This window comes from Monodon monoceros, unplaced genomic scaffold (genome assembly GCF_005190385.1).
Source record: "Monodon monoceros isolate NGI ecotype Baffin Bay Population unplaced genomic scaffold, NGI_Narwhal_1 Super_Scaffold_14, whole genome shotgun sequence".
In the NCBI taxonomy this organism is placed as follows: domain Eukaryota; kingdom Metazoa; phylum Chordata; class Mammalia; order Artiodactyla; family Monodontidae; genus Monodon; species Monodon monoceros.
The window spans coordinates 39,001,445-39,021,131 of NW_021703770.1; the positions used below are offsets into that span (position 1 = coordinate 39,001,445).

At 38.2% G+C, this 19,687-nt stretch overlaps 1 protein-coding gene across 1 annotated transcript in view; it reads left to right on the forward strand.

Moving 5' to 3' along the window:
• The first annotated feature begins 1,023 nt into the window (after positions 1 to 1,023).
• RAD54B (RAD54 homolog B) overlaps positions 1,024 to 19,687 on the forward strand; it is a 95,610-nt gene continuing 76,946 nt past the window's right edge. The window contains exons 1-2 of the mRNA XM_029223209.1: positions 1,024 to 1,124; positions 7,263 to 7,413. Of these exons, the coding sequence (XP_029079042.1) occupies positions 7,279 to 7,413 (135 nt within the window). The 5' untranslated portion in view covers positions 1,024 to 1,124; positions 7,263 to 7,278. The remainder of the gene's footprint in view (positions 1,125 to 7,262; positions 7,414 to 19,687) is intronic.

Sequence of the window (19,687 nt, forward strand, 5' to 3'; positions counted from 1 at the left end):
ACTCTACCTCTGATCTGGCTTCTACCTTCAAAACATATCTTGACTCCAAATGTTACCGTCTCTGCTGCAGCCACCCGGGCTAAGCCACCATTGTTTCTTGTCTCAATTATGTAAATCGTCTTCTAACTCAGCTCAAAACCCTCCCATTTCAGAATAAAAGCCAGAGTTCTTATAATGGTCCACAAGTTTCTACATGATTTTCCCCCTCCTTGTTATCTCTTTGACCTCATCTACTACTCCCTGAACTCACTCTGCTTCAGCTACCACTTCCTGATTTTACCAAAATAAAGTCCAAAAAATTGTAACAATTTATTATATAAAAAAGATAGCTACTCTACTACAATTTGGTAAGATTTAATACTGTAATTCTTCACGTATTTTTAGAGTTAATGTCTTTTGAAAATCATGCTAAATAATGAAAATTATTGTATTCACACGTTTTAAAGTGTTTTGTTCAAACCGGAATATTTTTCTACATATTAACAGACGGTGACCTGGTTTGGGGATACTTTTACATTAAAGGGCCCACGACCTATGTATTTCTAACTAGTCACCATATTAAAAGGTGTTGGACCAACTTTAAAACGTCAGTTCACTTATTTCAGCTGGGTACCTAATAGGAACATATTAACAAAGTCGTTGAAATTCCTTCATTCCTAAAATGCGGCATAATTTAGGAGCTATATGGTAAAAATCCATTATATTTGTATATTTTTACAATGCAGACAGACCATCAAACTGCACGAACATATCCATGTAGATGTTCTCAGATTTAAGAAGTATGCCTCATCTGTCTTAGGATGTGGTCTGTAGCCTCAGCATGAACATCATGTCTGACCGTAGGCAGCAAATAAATACTTTTAGAATTGAACCATAATCCCGAATCAAACTTGGCAGAGGTCAAGGAGAAACGCAAAAACACTTGCGCAGTGATGCGATAAGGTCGTCCAATCAGAGTCGAGCTGGACTGGGCTCTGCGGAAGGAAGGTAGTGCGCACGCGCGATGGGCTCGTCCGCAATTGGCAGCGCCGAGGCGGGAACCTTGAGCTGCTCTGTCGTTGAGGGAGCGCTGTCTCCTCCGGTTCCTCCTGGCTGGTGGCGCAGCTCCCTTCGGATCCTCTCTGGTGCGTCCCTGGAGGGGGAGGCTTGTGAGGCTGCGACAGCCTGTAGGCTTGTGTGGGACAAAGAGGGGAGAGGCGCCGGAGTAGGCCTCCGACGGAGGAGGGAAGGAAGCCGGCGGAGCGCCTGTGGCCGCCTCCTGCGGGTCTGGGAGCGCGGAGGGGTCTCAAGTGTGAGGGGCGCCTTCGCTGCTGGCCGTGGGGTGGCTGGTGGCGGAGGGCGCGCCGTGGGGGTGTGTTTGTGGTGGGGAGGCCGACGCGAGAGGCGACTCCGGACGGTGGTGCTTCCGCGCCCGCACTGCGGTCAGCCCGCTCGGCTTCTGTGGCGCTTGGGTTTCTTTCCCCAGGACTAATCTCCACTCTCCTGCACGGTATTAATTAATAGTAAGTAACGGAAGATTTTTGTAGGCCGGTTTAGCGGGGCCACAAAATCAAAGGAGCGATTTAAGCCACGAAGTGAAATAACTACTACCTAATGTAGTTAGAAGGCGAAAAGCAGAAACAGCAGGGGAGGTGCGTTGCTGGTTCTTGACTGTTTTATTTGCATTCTTGCGTCCTAGAGGTTTTTTTTTTTCATCCTAGAGGTTTGATGGTTGCACCCCATCCCCCCCTCAAAGCCAAACCGAATCCACAGATTCTGGTCATAATCCCCTTTGTCGAACTTCATCCTTTGTTATCCCCCCTCGCGGAAACTTTGTTATCTCTGCTCTTATAGGACCTTATGTATTAAATAAACATCTAATAATGATTATCATAGATAGTAACATTACAGGTAACATTGAGTGCTTACTGTGTGTCAGACTTTGTACTTTTAAGTATTTCATTTAATCCTCCCAACAATCTTATGAGTAATTATTGTTGTACCGCCTGTCATAGATGAGGAAAGGGAGACACAAAGAGGTTATGTAAACTGTGCAAGATCACATGCTTGGAAGTGTCAGTCCAGATTTATATTCAGGCATTTGCCTCCAAAACTGTATTCTTAATTATTACACAGTACAGTGTATTAAATTGCCAAGTACTGTAGGCCTTGTGATGTATCATCAGCCTGGATTTGCCATTTTACTTGGGAGAACAGAAGCAGTAGGTGTTAAGAGTGTAACAGATGTTGGAGCATCACAGTAGGGCTGCCAAATGGCTGTTATTTTTAGGGCCTGGGAAGAGGGCTCAAATAGCACTAATTTAAGAAGTAATAAGGATCCAGAAGCATTTAGGGGGAAATATACTGATGTCTGCAGTTTACTTTGAAATGCATCAACAAGTTAAATGGCTTGATGGATGCCTAAGGTCATATATAAATGGCAGAGCTAGAAATCAAGCCAAGGCAGGCTGGCTCCAGAGTGTTTTCTTAACCACTGCCCTGTGCTGCTTCTCACATGCCTGCATACTCAAATTCATTATTATTTTCTTTAGTTTACAGGTTAAATAGAAGGGTTGAAAAATTAGACATTGTGTATTAGGTGTAGAAAAGTTTAAGGGTTTAAGGTAGTGATTCTTAGGATTTAGTGTTGAAAGAAGTTTTAGCAGCTAGTCTGTTCTCTTTATTTTATAAATGAGGAAGTTGATATACAGAGCATTTAAATAGCTTGCCCAAAGTTTCTAGTTACTGTATTTTTCTAGTGTTCCTCTTAAAAAGGTGTCAGTCTGCAGGCGGGTCTGACTAAATGTAGAGAATGGAACCTATTAAATTTCATGATGTGGACATCATGTTTTTTTTTAATTTTAATTAAGTAATATATTTTTAGTTTTGGCTGTGTTGGGTCTTTGTTGCTGCGCGTGTTGCTAGGCACGCGGGCTTCAGTAGTTGTGGCATGCAGACTCAGTAGTTGTGGCTCGTGGACTCTAGAGAACAGGCTTAGTAGTTGTGGTGCACGTGCTTAGTTGCTCTGCAGCATGTGGGATCTTCCCGGACCAGGACTTGAACCTGTGTACCCTGCATTGGCAGGCAGATTCTTAACCACTGTGCCACCAGGGAAGACCTCTGGTCTGTATTTTAATTGAGGTTTCTGTTTATTAATTCTTACACCACTACTAATCCCTCAAACTATATAAAGCCTGGTTATTTATCGAATACTCATGTATGTCATCATTTTTAAGTTGCTGTAATTGGGAAATGTCTAACCATCAGTGATGGCGTGTCACAGCTTAATTGGCTGCAGTTCTTTTTTTTTTTTTGGTAGAAAATTGGAAATATGTAGGAAAGAACTCAGAAGAAAATAAAAAGTTACTGGTAATTCTAACATCTAGACATAGTCAGTGTTAATGTTGTGGCATGTGTTTTTCTAGTCTTTTAAAAATCTTTATAGATGTGTAATTTACAGTTTATAATTCAATGCGTATACTTAGATGAGTTTTGACAAACTTGTAATCATACTCTACAATCTGATGCAGGTTATCTCAGTCACCCCGAAAAGTTCCTCATGCCCCTTTGCTTTCTAGTCTTTTAAAAAGTACAAACACACATACTATTTTTTTAAATAAAATTGGAATGATGCTGAACATGTTTGGTAGCCATTTGTGAAATTAAAACTTATTATTTTTAGAGCAGTTTTAGGTTTACAGCAAAGTTGAGGGGAAGGTGGAGATTTCCCATGTATCCCTGCCTTCCCTCATTATCAGCATCCCTCACCAGAATGGTACATTTTTTACAGTTGACACACATAAGCACCCAAAGTCCATAGTTTACAATAGTGTTCATTCTTGGCATTCTACATTCTGTGGATTTGGACAAATATATAATGACATGTATCCGTCATTAGGGCATTATACAGAATATTTTCATTGCCTTAAAAAATTCTGTGCTCTGCCTTTGCATCCCTGCCACTCCCCTAACCCTTGGCAACCACTGATCTTTTTAATGTCTCCATAGTTTTGCCTCCATAGTTTTTCAGGATGTCACATTGTTGGAATCATACAGTATGTAGCCTTTTCAGATTGCTTCTTTCATTTAGTAATATGCATTTTTGGTTCCTCCATGTCTTTTCATGGCATGACAGCTTTTTTTTTTAAAGTGTAGAATAACATTCCATGGTCTGGATACACCACAGTTTATTTATCCATTCACCTACTGAATGCTTGGTTGCTTTCAAGTTTGGCAATTACGAATAAAGTTGCTATAAATATTTGTATGCAAGTTTTTGTGTGGACATAAATTTTCAACTCTTTGTTGAAAGGAGTTATCCTATGTTAAAAGTATGTTCAGTTTTGCAAGAAAGTGCTAAAATGTTTTCCAGAGTGGCTGCACCATTTTGCATTCCCACCAGCAATGAACAAAAATTCCTACTGCTCCACATCCTCACCAGCATTTGGTGTTGTCAGTGTTCTGGATTTTCTTCATTCTTGATGACATCTGATGTGGAGCATCTTTCCATGTACTTATTTGTTATCTGTATATCTTTTGTGATATGTCTTTTAAGGTCTTTGGCCCACTTTTTAACTGGGTTTTCTTATTGTTGAGTTTTAAGATTTCTTTGTATGTTTTGGATAATAGTCCTTTATCAGATGCACCTTTTGCAAATATTTTTTCCCAGTCTGTGGCTTGTCTTTTCATTCCCTTGACATTGCCTTTTTTCAGAGCAGAAGCTTTTAATTTTAATGAAGTCCAGATTATCAGTTATCGTCTTTCATGGATTGTGCCTTTGGTGTTGTAGTTAAAAAGTCATCACCATACCCAAGATCATCTGGCTTTTCTTCTATATTATCTTCTAGGAGTTTTATAGCTTTGCGTTTTACATGTAAGCCTCTGATTCATTTTGAGTTAATTTTTGTGAAGTGTGTAAATCTGTTTCTAGATTCATTTTCTTTGATGTGAATGTCCAGTTGTCTCAGCACCATTTGTGGAAGACACTGTCTTTGCTCCATTGTATTGCCTTTGCTTCTTTGTCAAAGACTGTCTTTATGTGGGTCTATTTCTGGCTCTCTATTTTATTCTATCGATTCATTTGTCTATTTCATCAATACCACACTGTCTTGATTACTGTAGCTATATGTTAAATCTTAAAGTCAGGTAGTGTCAGTTCTCTTTGTTCTCTTCTTTCCATATTGTGTTGGCTATTCGGGGTCATTTGCCTCTCCATATAAACTTTAGAATCAGTGTTTTGATATCCACAAAATAACTTGCTGGGATTTTAGTTGGGATGGTATTAATCTATAAAGTTGAAAAGAATTGACATCTTAACAATATTTAGTCTTTCTATCCATGAACATGGAATATCTCTCCATTTATTTAGTTCTTTGATTTCGCTCAGCAGAGTTTTATAGTTTTTTCCCATATAGATCTTATACATGTTTTGTTAGATTACACTTAAGTGTTTCATTTTTATGGGGTGCTGATGTAAATGGTATTGTGTTTTTAATTTCAAATTCCACTTATTCATTGCTGGTATGTTGGAAGACAATTGACTTTTGGGTATTAACCTGGTATCTTGCAACCTTGCTAAAATTGCTTTCTGTAGCCATTTTTTATTTGATATATAAAAAACATTTCTCACATCATTAAACATTCTTTTATTTTTTTAAATTTAAGGACTTATTTTTATTATTAACTTGGAAGTATTTTTGATACCAGTTTTTATTATTTTTTAAATATTTATTTATTTATTTGGTTGCACTGGGTCTTAGTTGCGGCAGGTGGGCTCCTTAGTTGTGGCATGCAAACTCTTAGTTGCGGCATGATGTGGGATCTAGTTCCCTGACCATCGATCGAACCTGGGCCTGCTGCATTGGGACCGCAGAGTCTTACCCACTGCACCACCAGGGAAGTCCCTAAACATTCTTTTAAAATGTGATTTTTTCCCCCATTAATGGCTGTAGAATTATTTATATAACAAATACTGAATGCCTTCTTGTGTTGGTACTGGCAATATAGTGATGAATGGAATGTAAGACTTCATGCCTGATCCAGGAGTTTACAGCTTGGGTGAATTAATAGGTAGTTTCATTACAGTGTGAAAAGTGCTTGGGTAGTGCACACGTAGGAAGGGCCTCTAATCCAGTCTTTGAGCAGAGATGAAGAGGGCTCATAGTTAAGAGTCCTAAAGGATAAATTGGAATCAATCAGGCAAAGGAAAATGCTAAAGGCATTCCCAACACTGTATAGGGGAAAGTTTGTTCAAAGGCCTAGAGGAAAAGAGAACATGGCTTGCTTGGGAAACCAGTACTACTCACCATTTTAGTGGTGTATGAAGAGAGTGTGTTCCATTTTGTGGATGTGATGTAACTTATTTGTCTAGTACCTTGTTATGGATATTCAAATTTCCTTTTTTTTCTCTTACTATAAGTAATATTGGCATGATTACCCTTATACATAATTCTTTGAGTATATCTTTGGTAATTCCTTAGAGTAAATTCCCAGAAGTGGAATTTCTGGATTAAACAAATAATTTTGGTAGCCGTGTACATCCTTGTTGATGCCATATCTTGTGTAGTGTTTTGTGAGATTACTTTGAATAAGAGTGCTTACTGCCGTCCATTGCAGAAGCCTGATGTGTGCATGTAATGTTCTTGCCTTTTATCTGTCTCACCTGTCCTGTCCTGGTGGAAATAATAATGAGCAAAAGTTTGGAAACCTGGTTCTAGTCTCTTGATTTATATATTTAAAATATCCCATGGTTTTAAAAGGAAATTGAACTGTAAATGTGTTCTTTTAATTGCCAGGATTTTATTCATTCATTCAAAAATATTCTTTAGTGATTATAATGTATCTGGCTTTGTGGTCGAAGCAGCTTACATAGTGGTGAAGAAAATAAGAATGATTGCTACCCTCATGCAGTTTATGGATTAATGGAATAGAAAAAAAGCAACATGTTGGATGTATGTCTGTGAATAATTATGTTTCTTTTGATTTTGAAACTACTATCTAAATTGAGTTTAAGGCTATCTAATCATTATCTAATCTATAGTTTTATCAAAATTGATACAATATATGCTCAGGTTTACACCATGTAATTTAAATCTTAAATATTTTTCAGAAGCCTTTTGTGATGGAAAATAAAATGCTACCAGCTGTTGAATTTGTTTCCTAAGGCTTTTTACAGGTTTATTCTCTTATATTTTTAAAGATGTCATGATTGTAGTGATGATATACTTGGAGGTGATTCTAATCTGACTTATGATTAGATCATTTTTGTTTTGGGTATTTTTCAGGTTAATACTGCTGAATATGAGACGATCGGCAGCACCAAGTCAGTTGCAAGGGAATCCCTTCAAAAAGCCAAAATTTATACCGCCAGCAAGAAGTAATCCAAGTCCTAATGAAGAGGTTCCAAAGCTGAATTCAGATGTAAAATTATCTGAGGTAAAAAAACAAAACAAAACAGTAAAGGAAGTATAATCTAGAGAAGCATGTATTTTTTAAAAAGTGCCATTTAAACAGGTAGTAATACTTAATGCCTATAGGAATTTTCAATATCTCTGATAAATTCTTCTAAAAACCTTAGAAATAATGACTAAATATATATATTTTAAAGGAACGACATAAAATAAACTTGGGTTAGGTCTGTAAAATAAACTTTTATTAACAGTGAAAAATACCTCTGCAAGGGAAGGGGTGGAGATTCTTGTTTAAAAAAAAGTTGTTCTGATCAGTGTTCTTTTTAAAGGTAACACATAAATACGTGAAAACTTTAAGGCACTTTAAAGAGAAAACATATAAATAATGCTTTATATCACTGTTCTGTACACTTCCTTTCATTTATGCTTGTAAAAAGTAAGTGCTCGAAACAGTCTTTTTTTTAAAACAAATCTACATTATTTATTTATTTGTTTGTTTATTTATTTGGTTGCGTCAGGTCCTAGTTGCAGCACGCGGGATCTTCTTTGTGGCCTGTGGGGTCCTTTGCTGTGGCAAGCGGGCGTCTCTCTAGTTGCGGCGTGAGGGCTCCAGGGTGTGCAGGCCCAGTAGCTGCAGCATGTGGGATCCCAGTTCCCTAACCAGGGATTGAACCCATGCCCCCTGCATTGGAAGGCGGACTCCCAGCCACTGGACCACCAGGGAAGTCCCGAAGCAGTCTTTCTTTAAAAATTTTATTAATTTTTATAAATTTATTTGTTTTTTTTGACTGCGTTGGGTCTTCGTTGCTGTGCGCGGGCTTTCTCTAGTTGCGGCGAGCAGGGGCTACTCTTCATTGTGGTGTGCAGTCTTCTCATTGTGGTGGCTTCTTGTTGCGGAGCGTGGGCTCTAGCCACACAGGCTTCAGTAGTGTGGCTCACGGGCTCTAGAGTGCAGGCTCAGTAGTTGTGGCGCATGGGCTTAGTTGCTCCACGGCATGTGGGATCTTCCCAGACCAGGGATCAAACCCGTGTCCTCTGCACTGGTAGGCGGATTCTTAACCACTGTGCCACCAGGGAAGCCCCTGAAGCAGTCTTAATATATATTCTTTACTACTAAGATGAAGGATTGTTTTAGGCTTAGGTATATAGAAGTTATATAAAGGTTATATAGAGCATATATAAAATGGGCAGTCCACACTTCTGCTACACTACAGTTCTCTGATTCATTTATGTTATGGAGATTAAAGTCTACTAATATTTCTTCTATTTTTTTTTATTATGGTAAGATATGTATAACATAAAATTTGCCATTTTACCATTTTTAAGCATGCAGGTAGGTGGCATTAATTTCGTTCACACTGTTGTGCAAAAATCACCACTGTCTGTGTTCAAAACTTTTTCATTACTCTAAACAGAAACTTTGTAACCATTAGGCAATAATTCCCTGTTCTCCCCTCCGGTCATCACTATTCTACTTTCTGTCTCCATGGATTTGATTACCCTAGGTACCTCATATAAATGGAATCATAAATATTTGCCCTGTTGTCTCTGGCTTATTTCATTTAGCCTGACGTTTTCAGGATCATTCATGTTGTAGCAGGTATCAGAACATCAGTGCTTTGTATGGTTAAGTAGTATTCAGTTGTATATGTATATACTGTATTTTGTTTATTCACTCATTTATTGATAGATACTTGAGTTGTTTCCACTTTTTGGCTATTATGAATAATGCTGATGTGAACACTGGCATACAAGTTTCTGTTTGGGTACCTGTTTTCAGTTCTCTTGTGTATATACTTAGGAGTGGAATTGCTAGATCATATGGTGATTCTGTGTTTAGATTTTGAGGAACTACCAAATTGTTTCCATAGCTACTGAACCATTTTACATTCCCATCAGCAATGTATGAGGGTTCCAGTTTCTCCACATCCTCAGCAACACTGGTTATTTTCTGTTTTCATTGCTGTTGTTTTTTTTGTTTGTTTTGATTATGGCCATTCTTGTTGGTGTGAAGTGGCGTTTCATTGTGGTCTTGATTTGCATTTTCCTAATGACTAGTAATGCTGAGCATCTTTTCATTTGCTTATTGACCATTTGCTTATCTTCTTTGGAGAAATATCTGTTCAAGTCCTTGGCTTTTAACTGGTGTTTTGTCTTTTTGTTGCTGAAAACATCTATTGATTTTTGACTCTGTGTTTTTTGGCCTGCATCTGTTTATTTTATCTTACACTCCTTTAGAATTCTGGCCACAATGTAAGGAGAAAACTATGTAAGCATAGTTTTTAATTTTAAATAAGGTTTCTTTTTATACAAGCAGCTTTGTTTAAATACAATTCACATACCTGTAGTCTACCTACTACAATTCAGTTGTCTTTAGTATGTTCAGAGTTGTGCAGTGCTCACCAAAAGAACATTTTTATCATTCCAGAAAGAGACCTCATACATATCAGCCCATCAAAATCCCCCAGCCCTTAGCAACCACTAATCTACTTTCTGTTTCTGTATATTTACCTATTACGAACATTTCATGTAAATGGAATCACACATGTGGCCTTTTGTGACTCACTTTTTTCAGTTAGCATAGTGTTTTTCAAAAGGCTCATCCACATTGTAGCATGTATCAGTAATTCATTTCTTTTTATTGCTGAATGTATTAGTTTTCTATTGCTGCTGTAATAGGTTACCAGAAATTTAGTGTCTTAAAACAATGCAAATGTGGGACTTCCCTGGTGGTCCAGTGGTTAAGATTCTGCCTTCCAATGCAAGAGACGTGGGTTCGATCCCTGGTCAGGGAACTAAGATCCCACATGCTGCAGGGCAACTAAGCTCACACACCACAACTACTGAGCCTGCGCTCTCTTGAACCCACGCACCACAACTAGAGAGAAGCCCACGCGCTACAACGAAGAGCCTGTGCACCGCAACAAAAGGTTCTGTGTGCCGCAACTAAGAACCAATGCAGCCAAATAAATAAATATTAAAAAAAAAAGAAAATAATGCAAATGTATTATCTTACAGATCTGTAGGTCAGAAGCCCAACGTGGGTCTCACTGGGCTAAGATCAAGGTGTTGGCAGGGTTGCATTTATTTCTGGAGGTTTTAAGAATGTTTCCTGGGCTTCCCTGGTGGCGCAGTGGTTGAGAGTCCACCTGCCGATGCAGGGGACACAGGTTTGTGCCCCGGTCCGGAAAGATCCCACATGCCGTGGAGCGGCTGGGCCTGTGAGCCATGGCTGCTGAGCCTGCATGTCCAGAGCCTGTGCTCCGCAATGGGAGAGGCCACAACAGTGAGAGGCCCACATACCGCAAAAAAAAAAAGAATGTTTCCTTTGCCTTTTCTAGGTTCTGCAGACCACCTACATTCCTTTGCTCATGGTCCCCTTCCTACGTTTTCAAAATTGGTAATGGTGGTTTGAGTTCTTATATTGCCATCTTTTTGGTTCTCTGAAACTGGAACTCATTTGGTTAGATTGGGCCTGCCTGGATAATTCAGGACAATCTCTCTATTTCAAGGTCCTTAACCTTAATTGCATCTGCAAAGCGTCTTCTGCCACATAAGGTAACATATCCACAGGTTCTGGGAATTAGGGTGTGGACACCTTCTGGAGGCATTATTCTGCTTGCCACACTGAATACTATTTCATTTTATTAATATACCGTATTTTATTTTTCCATCTGTTGGTTGATGGGTGTTTGGTTTGTTTCCATTTTTAAAATTTTTTAGGTATTATGAATAATGCTGATGAATATTAGCATATAAATTGTGTAGACGAATTTTTTTTTGTTTTTGTTGTTTTTGCGGTATGCGGGCCTCTCACTGTTGTGGCCTCTCCAGTTGCGGAGCACAGGCTCCGGACGCGCAGGCTCAGCGGCCATGGCTCACGGGCCCAGCTGCTCCGTGGCATGTGGGATCTTCCCGGACCAGGGCACGAAGCCGTGTCCCCTGCATCGGCAGGCAGACTCCCAACCACTGCACCACCAGGGAAGCCCCTAGTCGTATGTTTTCATTTCTGTTGGGTGCATTTCTAGGAGTGGAATTGCTGGATCATATGATAATTCTGTGGTTAACCTTTTAATAAAATGCCAGACTCTTTTCCAAGGTGGCTGTACTGTTTCATTCCCACCATTAGTGTATGATGGTTTCAGTCCTCCACATCCTTGTCAACACTTATTATTATCTATTTGATTATAAACCATACTGTGGATGAAGTAATATCTCATTTGGGGTTATGGTTTTTTTTTTGGTACGCGGGCCTCTCACTGTTGTGGCCTCTCCCATTGCGGAGCACAGGCTCCGGACGCGCAGGCTCAGCAGCCATGGCTCACGGGCCCAGCCGCTCTGCGGCATGTGGGATCTTCCCAGACCGGGGCACGAACCCGCGTCCCCTGCATCGGCAGGCGGACTCTCAACCACTGCGCCACCAGGGAAGCCCCGGGGTTATGGTTTACATTTCCTTGATGGCTGATGTCATTGAGCATCTTTATATGTGCGTATCAGCCATTTGAATATCTTCTTTGGAGAACTGTCTATTCAGATCCTTTGTCCTTTTTTTTAAGTTGGATTATTTGCTTTTTATTATAGAGTTGTAAGAGTTCTTTGTATATTCTAAACATAGGTCCCTTATCAGATACATGATTTGCAAATATTTTCACCCATTCTGTTTTTGGCTTTCACTTTCTTGATGGTTTCATTTGTAGCACAAAAGTTTAAAATTTTTACGAAGTCCAGTTTATCTGTTTTTTTTTTTTTTTGGTGTTGGTAGTACTTGTGATTTTAGTGTTATATCTAAGAAGGTCATGAAGATTTACTATATTTTCTTCTAAGAGTTTTATAGTTTTAGTTCTTACATTTCAGCCTGTGACCCATTTTGAATTAGTTTTCACGTATGGTGTGAGGTAGGAATCCAATTTTATCTTTTTTCATGTGGATATCTAATTGTTCCAGGACCATTTGTTGAAAAGACTGTATTTTCCCCCATTGAATCGTCTTGACACCCTTGACTTTATGTTTATTTTCTGATGGAGTTTCTAATGACTAATTCCAAACCCAAAATGCTGATTTATTCTTTTCCTGTTATAATTAATATCAAGAAACTAAATAGTTGTCTTTAAAAACTAATGAAGTAGGCATTTTTTGAAATTATACAGCTATTTTAAGCAAGGCAACATGCGAAGCGCAAAAGTATTAAGCTTAGCAGTCAACTTTAGTGTCCCGTTACTTTGTTTATTCCATTCTTAAATTTTTGTTCTTGAATTATTTCTCATCTTAGATTGGATTAATCCAGACTGAGAAAGTATTGTTTTGGTGACTTCAGGGGTTTTATACTTGAGTGGTCTGATAAATACAAAATCTGGAACAAATTGAGCATCAAAATAAATATACTAATGGATAATAACCCACTGAATAATGTGGGTTATTTTAGGAGTCTGAATCCATACTAATACAACTAAATAACTAAATGGGGAGGAGCATAAGCTCTTTCTCAGAGTGGAATGCTAAATCATAAAAATAAAAGTAATGATGGTGTTGGAAAATATTAATGGATTCCAAAACAAGTGGGTGAATGTTTGGTCAGGAAATAGGATATTTGAATAGACTCAAGCATCTCCTTACAACATACTTTAAAAAATTACAAATAGAAAAATACTAGCTTTGCAGGAATACCTGGTAGACACCACTTTAATCAAGTGAATGCCTCCTGTAATGGGACAAATTAATATTATGTGCCCCTGGTATGATGAACTGTGATATTCCTGTCCAAAATGCATAACCTGAAACTTATCATTAGGAAATATCAGACAATCCAGATAGAGGAGCATTCTACAAAATAACTGGCCTGTAGTCTTCAAAAGTGTCAAAAATCACAAAAGATAAATAAAGGTTGAGGAACTGTTCTAGATTAAAGGAGACTAAAGAAACTTGTTGATTAAATGTATTGTGTGACCTGGGATTGGATCCTGGCTCAGGGAAGAAGCTATCAAAAGACATTGTTGGGGTAAGCAACCCCATTTGAATATGAACTGTGGATTGGGTAATAGTATTATACTACCAATGTTAAATTCTTGGTTTTGATAATTTTACTGTGATTATGTAAGAGAGTGTCTTTGCTCTTTGCAAGCACACTTTGTAGTATTTAGACGTAGAGGAGCACAGTGTGTCCAGCTTACTTTCAGATGTGTATACACACACACACACACACACACACACACACACACACGGAGAGATAGAGAGAAAGTAAAAGGAGCAAAATGTAAACAAATGATGAATTTGGGTAAGGGGTATATGAGACTTCCTTGTATTATTTCTGGATTAAGTTTAAAATTATATAAAAATAAAATGTTGTAAAAAATAAAATTTAGGCCTTCATTAGTTTATTGCCATGACTTACTTTATTTTTTATTTATTTTTTGGGATCAGCAGTAATCTTTTTTTAATTAAAAAAAATTTTAATAGATCTTTATTGGAGTATAATTGCTTCACAATACCGTGTTAGTTTCTGTTGCACAACAGAGCGAATCAGCCATATGCATACACATGTCCCCATATCCCCTCGCTCTTGGGCCTCCCTCCCATCCTTCCTATCCCACTCTAGGTCGTCACAAAGCACTGAGCTGATCTCCTTGTGCTTTGCTGCTGCTTCCCACCTGCCAACTATTTTACATTCAGTAGTGTATATATGTCGATACTACTCTCACTTTGCCCCAGCTTCACCCTCCCACCCCATGTCATCAAGTCCATTCTCTATGTCTACCTCTTTATTCCTGCCCTGCAACTAGGTTCATCAGTACCATTTTTTAAAAATTGCATATATATGCTTTAGCATATGGTATTTGTTTTTCTCTTTCTGACTTACTTCACTCTGTATGACAGACTCTAGGTCCATCCACCTCACTACAAATAACTCAATTTCTTTTCTTTTTATGGCTGAGTAATATGCCACTGTATATATGTACGACGTCTTCTTTATCCATTCATCTGTTGATGGACATCTAGGTTGGTTCCATGTCCTGGCTATTGTGAATAGTGCTTCAATGAACATTGTGGTGCATGTCTCTTTTTGAATTATGGTTTTCTCAGGGTATATACCCAGCAGTGGGATCGCTGGGTCATATGGTAGTTCTATTTTTAGTTTTTTAAGGAACATCCATACTGTTCCCGTAGTGGTTGTATCAACTTACATTCCCACCAACAGTGTAGGAGGGTTCCCTTTTCACCACACCCTTTCCAGCATTTACTGTTTCTAGCTTTTTCAATAATGGCCATTCTGATGGGCATGAGGTGATACCTCATTGTAGTTTTGATTTGCATTTCTCTAATAATTAGTGATGTTGAGCATCTTTTTATGTGCCTCTTGGCCATCTGTATGTCTTCCTTGGTGAAATGTCTAGTTAGGTCTTCCCCCATTTTTTTAACTGGATTGTTTGTTTTCTTGATATTGAGCTCCATGAGCTGTTTGTATATTTGGAGATTAATCCTTTGTCTGCTGTTTCATTTGCAAATATTTTCTCCCATTCTGAGGGATGTCTTTTTGTCTTGTTTATGGTTTCCTTTACTGTGCAAAGCATTTAAGTTTAATTAAGTCCCATTTGTTTATTTTTGTTTTTATTTCTGTTACTCTAGGAGGTGGGTCAAAAAAGATCTTGCTGTGATTTATGTCAAAGAGTGTTTTTCCTTGTCTTCGTCTAAAAGTTTTATAGTGCCTGGTCTTAAATTTAAGTCTTTAATCCTTTTTGAGTTTATTTTTGTTTATGGTGTTAGGTAGTGTTCTAATTTCATTCTTCTACATGTAGCTGTGCAGTTTTCCCAGCACCACTTATTGAAGAGGCTGTCTTTTCTCCATTGTATGTTCTTGCCTCCTTTGTCGTAAATTAGGTGCCCATATGTACCTGGGTTTATCTCTGGGCATTCTATCCTGTACCATTGATCTATATTTCTTTTTTGTGCCAGTACCATACTGACCTGATTACTGTAGCTTTGTGGTATAGTTTGAAGTTGGGGAGCCTTATTCCTCCAACTCCGTTTTTCTTTCTCAAGATTGCTTTGGCTGTTTGGGGTCTTTTGTGTTTCCATACAAATTGTAAGATTTTTTGTTCTAATTCTGTGAAGAATGCCATTGGTAGTTTGATAGGGATTGCACTGAATCTGTAGCTTGCTTTGGGTAGGATAGTCATTTTCACAATAGTGATTCTTCCAGTCCAAGAACATGGTATATTTCTCCACCTGTTTATGTCATCTTTGAGTTCTTTCATCAGTGTTTTATAGTTTTCTGAGTACAAGTCTTTCACTTCCTTAGGCAGGTTTATTCCTAGGTATTTTATTCTTTTTGTTGCAGTGGTAAATGGGATTGTTTCCTTAATTTCTTTTTCTGATTTTTCATTGTTGGTGTATAGGAATGCCAGAGATTTCTGTGCATTAATTTTGTATCCTGCAACCTTACCAAATTCATTGATTAGTTCTAGTAGTTTTCTGGTCGCATCTTTAGGATTTTCTATGTATGGTGTCATGTCATCTGCAAACAGTGACAGTTTCGCTTTTTCCTTTCCAATTTGGATTCCTTTTATTTTTTTTTCTTCTTAGATTGCCATGGCTAGGACTTCCAAACTATGTTGAATAATAGTGGCGAGAGTGAACATACTGTTCTTCTTCCTGATTTGAGAGGAAATGCTTTCAGTTTTTCACCATTGAGAATGATGTTAGCTGTGGGTTTGTTGTATATGGGCTTTATTATGTTGAGGTATGTTCCCTCTATGCCCACTTTCTGGAGAGTTTTTATCATACATGGGTGTTGAATTTTGTCAAAAGCTTTTTCTGTGTCTATTGAGATGATCATATGGTTTTTATTCTTCAGTTTGTTAATGTGGTGTGTCACATTGATTGATTTACTTATATTGAAGAATCCTTGCATCCCTGGGATAAATCCCACTTGATCATGGTGTATGATCCTTTTAATGTGCTGTTGGATTCTGTTTGCTAGTATTTTGTTCAGGATTTTTGCATCTATGTTCATCAGTGATATTGGCCTGTAGTTTTCTTTTTTTGGTGGCATCTTTGCCTGGTTTTGGTATCAGGGTGGTGGTGGGTTCATAAAATGAATTTGGGAGTTTCTCCCTCTGCAATTTTTTGGAAGAGTTTGAGGAGGATTGGTGTTAGCTCTTCTCTAAACATTTGATAGAATTTGCCTGTGAAGCCATCTGGTCCTAGACTTTTGTTTGTTGGAAGATTTTTAATCACAGTTTCAGTTTCATTACTTGTGATGGGTCTGTTTATATTTTCTAATTTTTCTTGGTTCAGTCTTGGAAAATTGTACCTTTCCAAGAATTTGTCCATTTCTTCTTGGCTGTCCATTTTATTGGCGTATAATTGTTTGTAGTAGTCTCTTATAATCCTTTGTATTTCTGCAGTGTCAGTTGTGATTTCTCCTTTTTCATTTCTAATTTTATTGATTTGCATCCTCTCCCTTTTTTTCTTGATGAGTCTGGCTAAAGGTTTATCAATTTTATCTTCTCAAAGAATCAACTTTTAGTTTTGTTGATCTTTGCTATTGTTTTCTTCGTTTCTATTTCATTTATTTCTGTTCTGATCTTTATGATTTCTTTCCTTCTACTGTCTTTGGGTTTTCTTTGTTCTTCCTTCTCTAGTTGCTTTAGGTGTAAGGTTACATTGTTTATTTGAAATTTTTCTTGTTTCTTGAGGTGAGATTAAATTTCTGTAATCTTCCCTCTTAGAACTGCTTTGGCTGCGTCCCATAGCTTTTGGGTCATCGTGTTTTTGTTGTCATTTGTTTCTGTGTATTTTTTGATTTCCTCAGTGATCTCTTGGTTATTTAGTAGCGCACTGTTTAGCACCCATGTATTTGTGTTTTTTACAGTTTTTTTTCCTGTAATTGATTTCTAATCTCATAGCGTCGTGGTCAGAAAAGATGCTTGATATGATTTCAATTTTCTTACATTTTCTGAGGCTTGATTTGTGACCCAAGATGTGATCTATCCTGGAGAATGTTCCATGTGCACTTGAGAAGAAAGTGTATTCTGCCACTTTTGGGTGGAATGTTCTATAATTATCAATTAGATCTATCTGGTCTATTGTGTCATTTAAAGCTTGTGTTTCCTTATTTATTTTCTGTTTGGATGATTTGTCCATTGGTGTAAGTGGGGTGTTAATGTCCCCTACTATTATTGTGTTACTGTCGATTTCTCCTTTCATGGTTGTTAGCATTTGCCTTATGTATTAGAGTGCACCTATGTTGGGTGCATAAACATTTATGATTGTTATATCTTCTTCTTAGATTGATCCTCATGTAGGGTCCCTGCTTATCTCCTGTAACAGTCTTTATTTTAAAGCCTATTTTATCTGATGTGAGTATTGCTACTCCAGCTTGCTTTTGATTTCTATTTGCATGGAATATCATTTTCCATCCCTTCAGTTTCAGTCTGTATGTGTCCCTAGGTCTGAAGTGGGTCTCTTGTAGACAGCATATATATGGGTCTTGTTTTTGTATCCATTCAGCCAGTCTGTGTCTTTTGGTTGGGGCATTTAATCCATTTACCTTCAGGGTTATTATTGATATATATGTTGCTATTACCATTTTCTTAATTGTTTTGGGTTTGTTTTTGTGGGTGTTTTTCTTCTCTTTTGTTTCCCACTTAGAAAAGTCTCTTTAGTGTTTGTTTTCTTTTTTTTTTTTTGGCCACACTGCACCACATGTGGGATCTTAGTTCCCTGACCAGGGATTGAACCCGTGTCCCCTGCATTGAAAGGCGGATTCTTTACCACTGGACCACCAGGGAAGTCCCTAGTGTTTGTTTTAAAGCTGGTTTGGTGTTGCCGAATTCTCTTTGCTTTTGTTTGTCTGAAAAGCTTTTGACTTCTCCATGGAATCTGAATGAGATCTTTGCTGGGGAGAGTAATCTTGGTTGTAGATTTCTTCTCTTTCATCACTTTAAGTATATCCTGCCATTCCCTTCTGGCCTGCAGAGTTTCCACTGAAAAATTAGCTGGTAACCTTATGGGGATTCCTTTGTATGCTATTTTTGTTTTTTTCCTTGCTGCTTTTAATATTTTTTCTTTGAATTTAATTTTTGTTAGTTTGATTAATATGTCTCTTGTTGTGTTTTTCGTAAGGTTTATCCTGTATGGGACTCTCTTTGCTTACTGGACTCAGGTGACTATTTCCTTTTCCACATTAGGGAAGTTTTCAACTATAATCTCTTCAAATATTTTCTCAGACCCTTTCTTTTTCTCTTCTTCTTCTGGGACCACTGTAATTCAAATGTTGGTGCATTTAGTCTTGTCCGAGAGGTTTCTGAGATTGTCTTCAATTCTTTTCATTCTTTTTCTTTATTCAGCTCCTCGACAGTTATTTCCACCAGTTTGTCTTCCCACTCACTTATTCGTTCTTCTGCCTCCATTATTCTGTTATTGCTTCCTTCTAGTGTATTTTTTATTTCAGTTATAGTGTTGTTCATCTCTCTTTGTTCTTTAGTTCTTCTAGATCTTTGTTAAACATTTCTTTTATTTTCTCAATCCATGCTTCCATTCTATTTCTGAGATTCTGGATCACCTTTGCTATCATTACTGTGAATTCTTTTTCGGGTAGATTGCCTGTTTCCTCTTCATTTATTTGGTCTTGTAGGTTTTTACCTTGCTTCCTCATCTGTGACATACTTTTTTGCCATCTCTCTCTTTTTTTTTTTTTTTAAATGAGTGGGATTGTGTTCCTGTTTTACTCGTTGTTTGGCCTGAGGCTTCTGACACTGGAGTTTGAAGGCTATTGGGTAGAGCTGGGTCTTGGTGCTGAGATGAGGACCTCTGTGAGACCTCACGCCAATGAATATTCCCTGGGGTCAGAGGTTCTCTGTTAGTCCAGTGGTTCGGACTCGGAGCTCCCACCGCAGGAGCTTCCCCCAGCCCCAGGCTCATGAATCAAGATCCTGCAAGCCGTGTGTGGTGGCAAAAAAATAAAAGAGAGAAAAATAACAAAGTAGAAAATAAAATTAGACTAGGAGACTAACAGATTTGTTAGAAAGAATGTAAAAATAAAAATATAGATGAATCAACAACCAGAAGGTACATCAGTACCACAAGAGTAAAAAAAAGGAGGAGGGAAAGGAAAAAAAAAGGGGTGGGTGAGGCCTTGGCTGTGGAGAGCAGGGCCTAAGCAAGGGCCAAGTTTGGGTGGTGGGCCTGGCGCATGATCAGGACCCACAGGGCTGGAAAAGGCCCTGGCGGTGCGGATTAGGCTCAAAGAACAGAAGGGGCCCAGTTGTGCCCCCAACCCCGGTCTCAGAGGGCAGGGAACT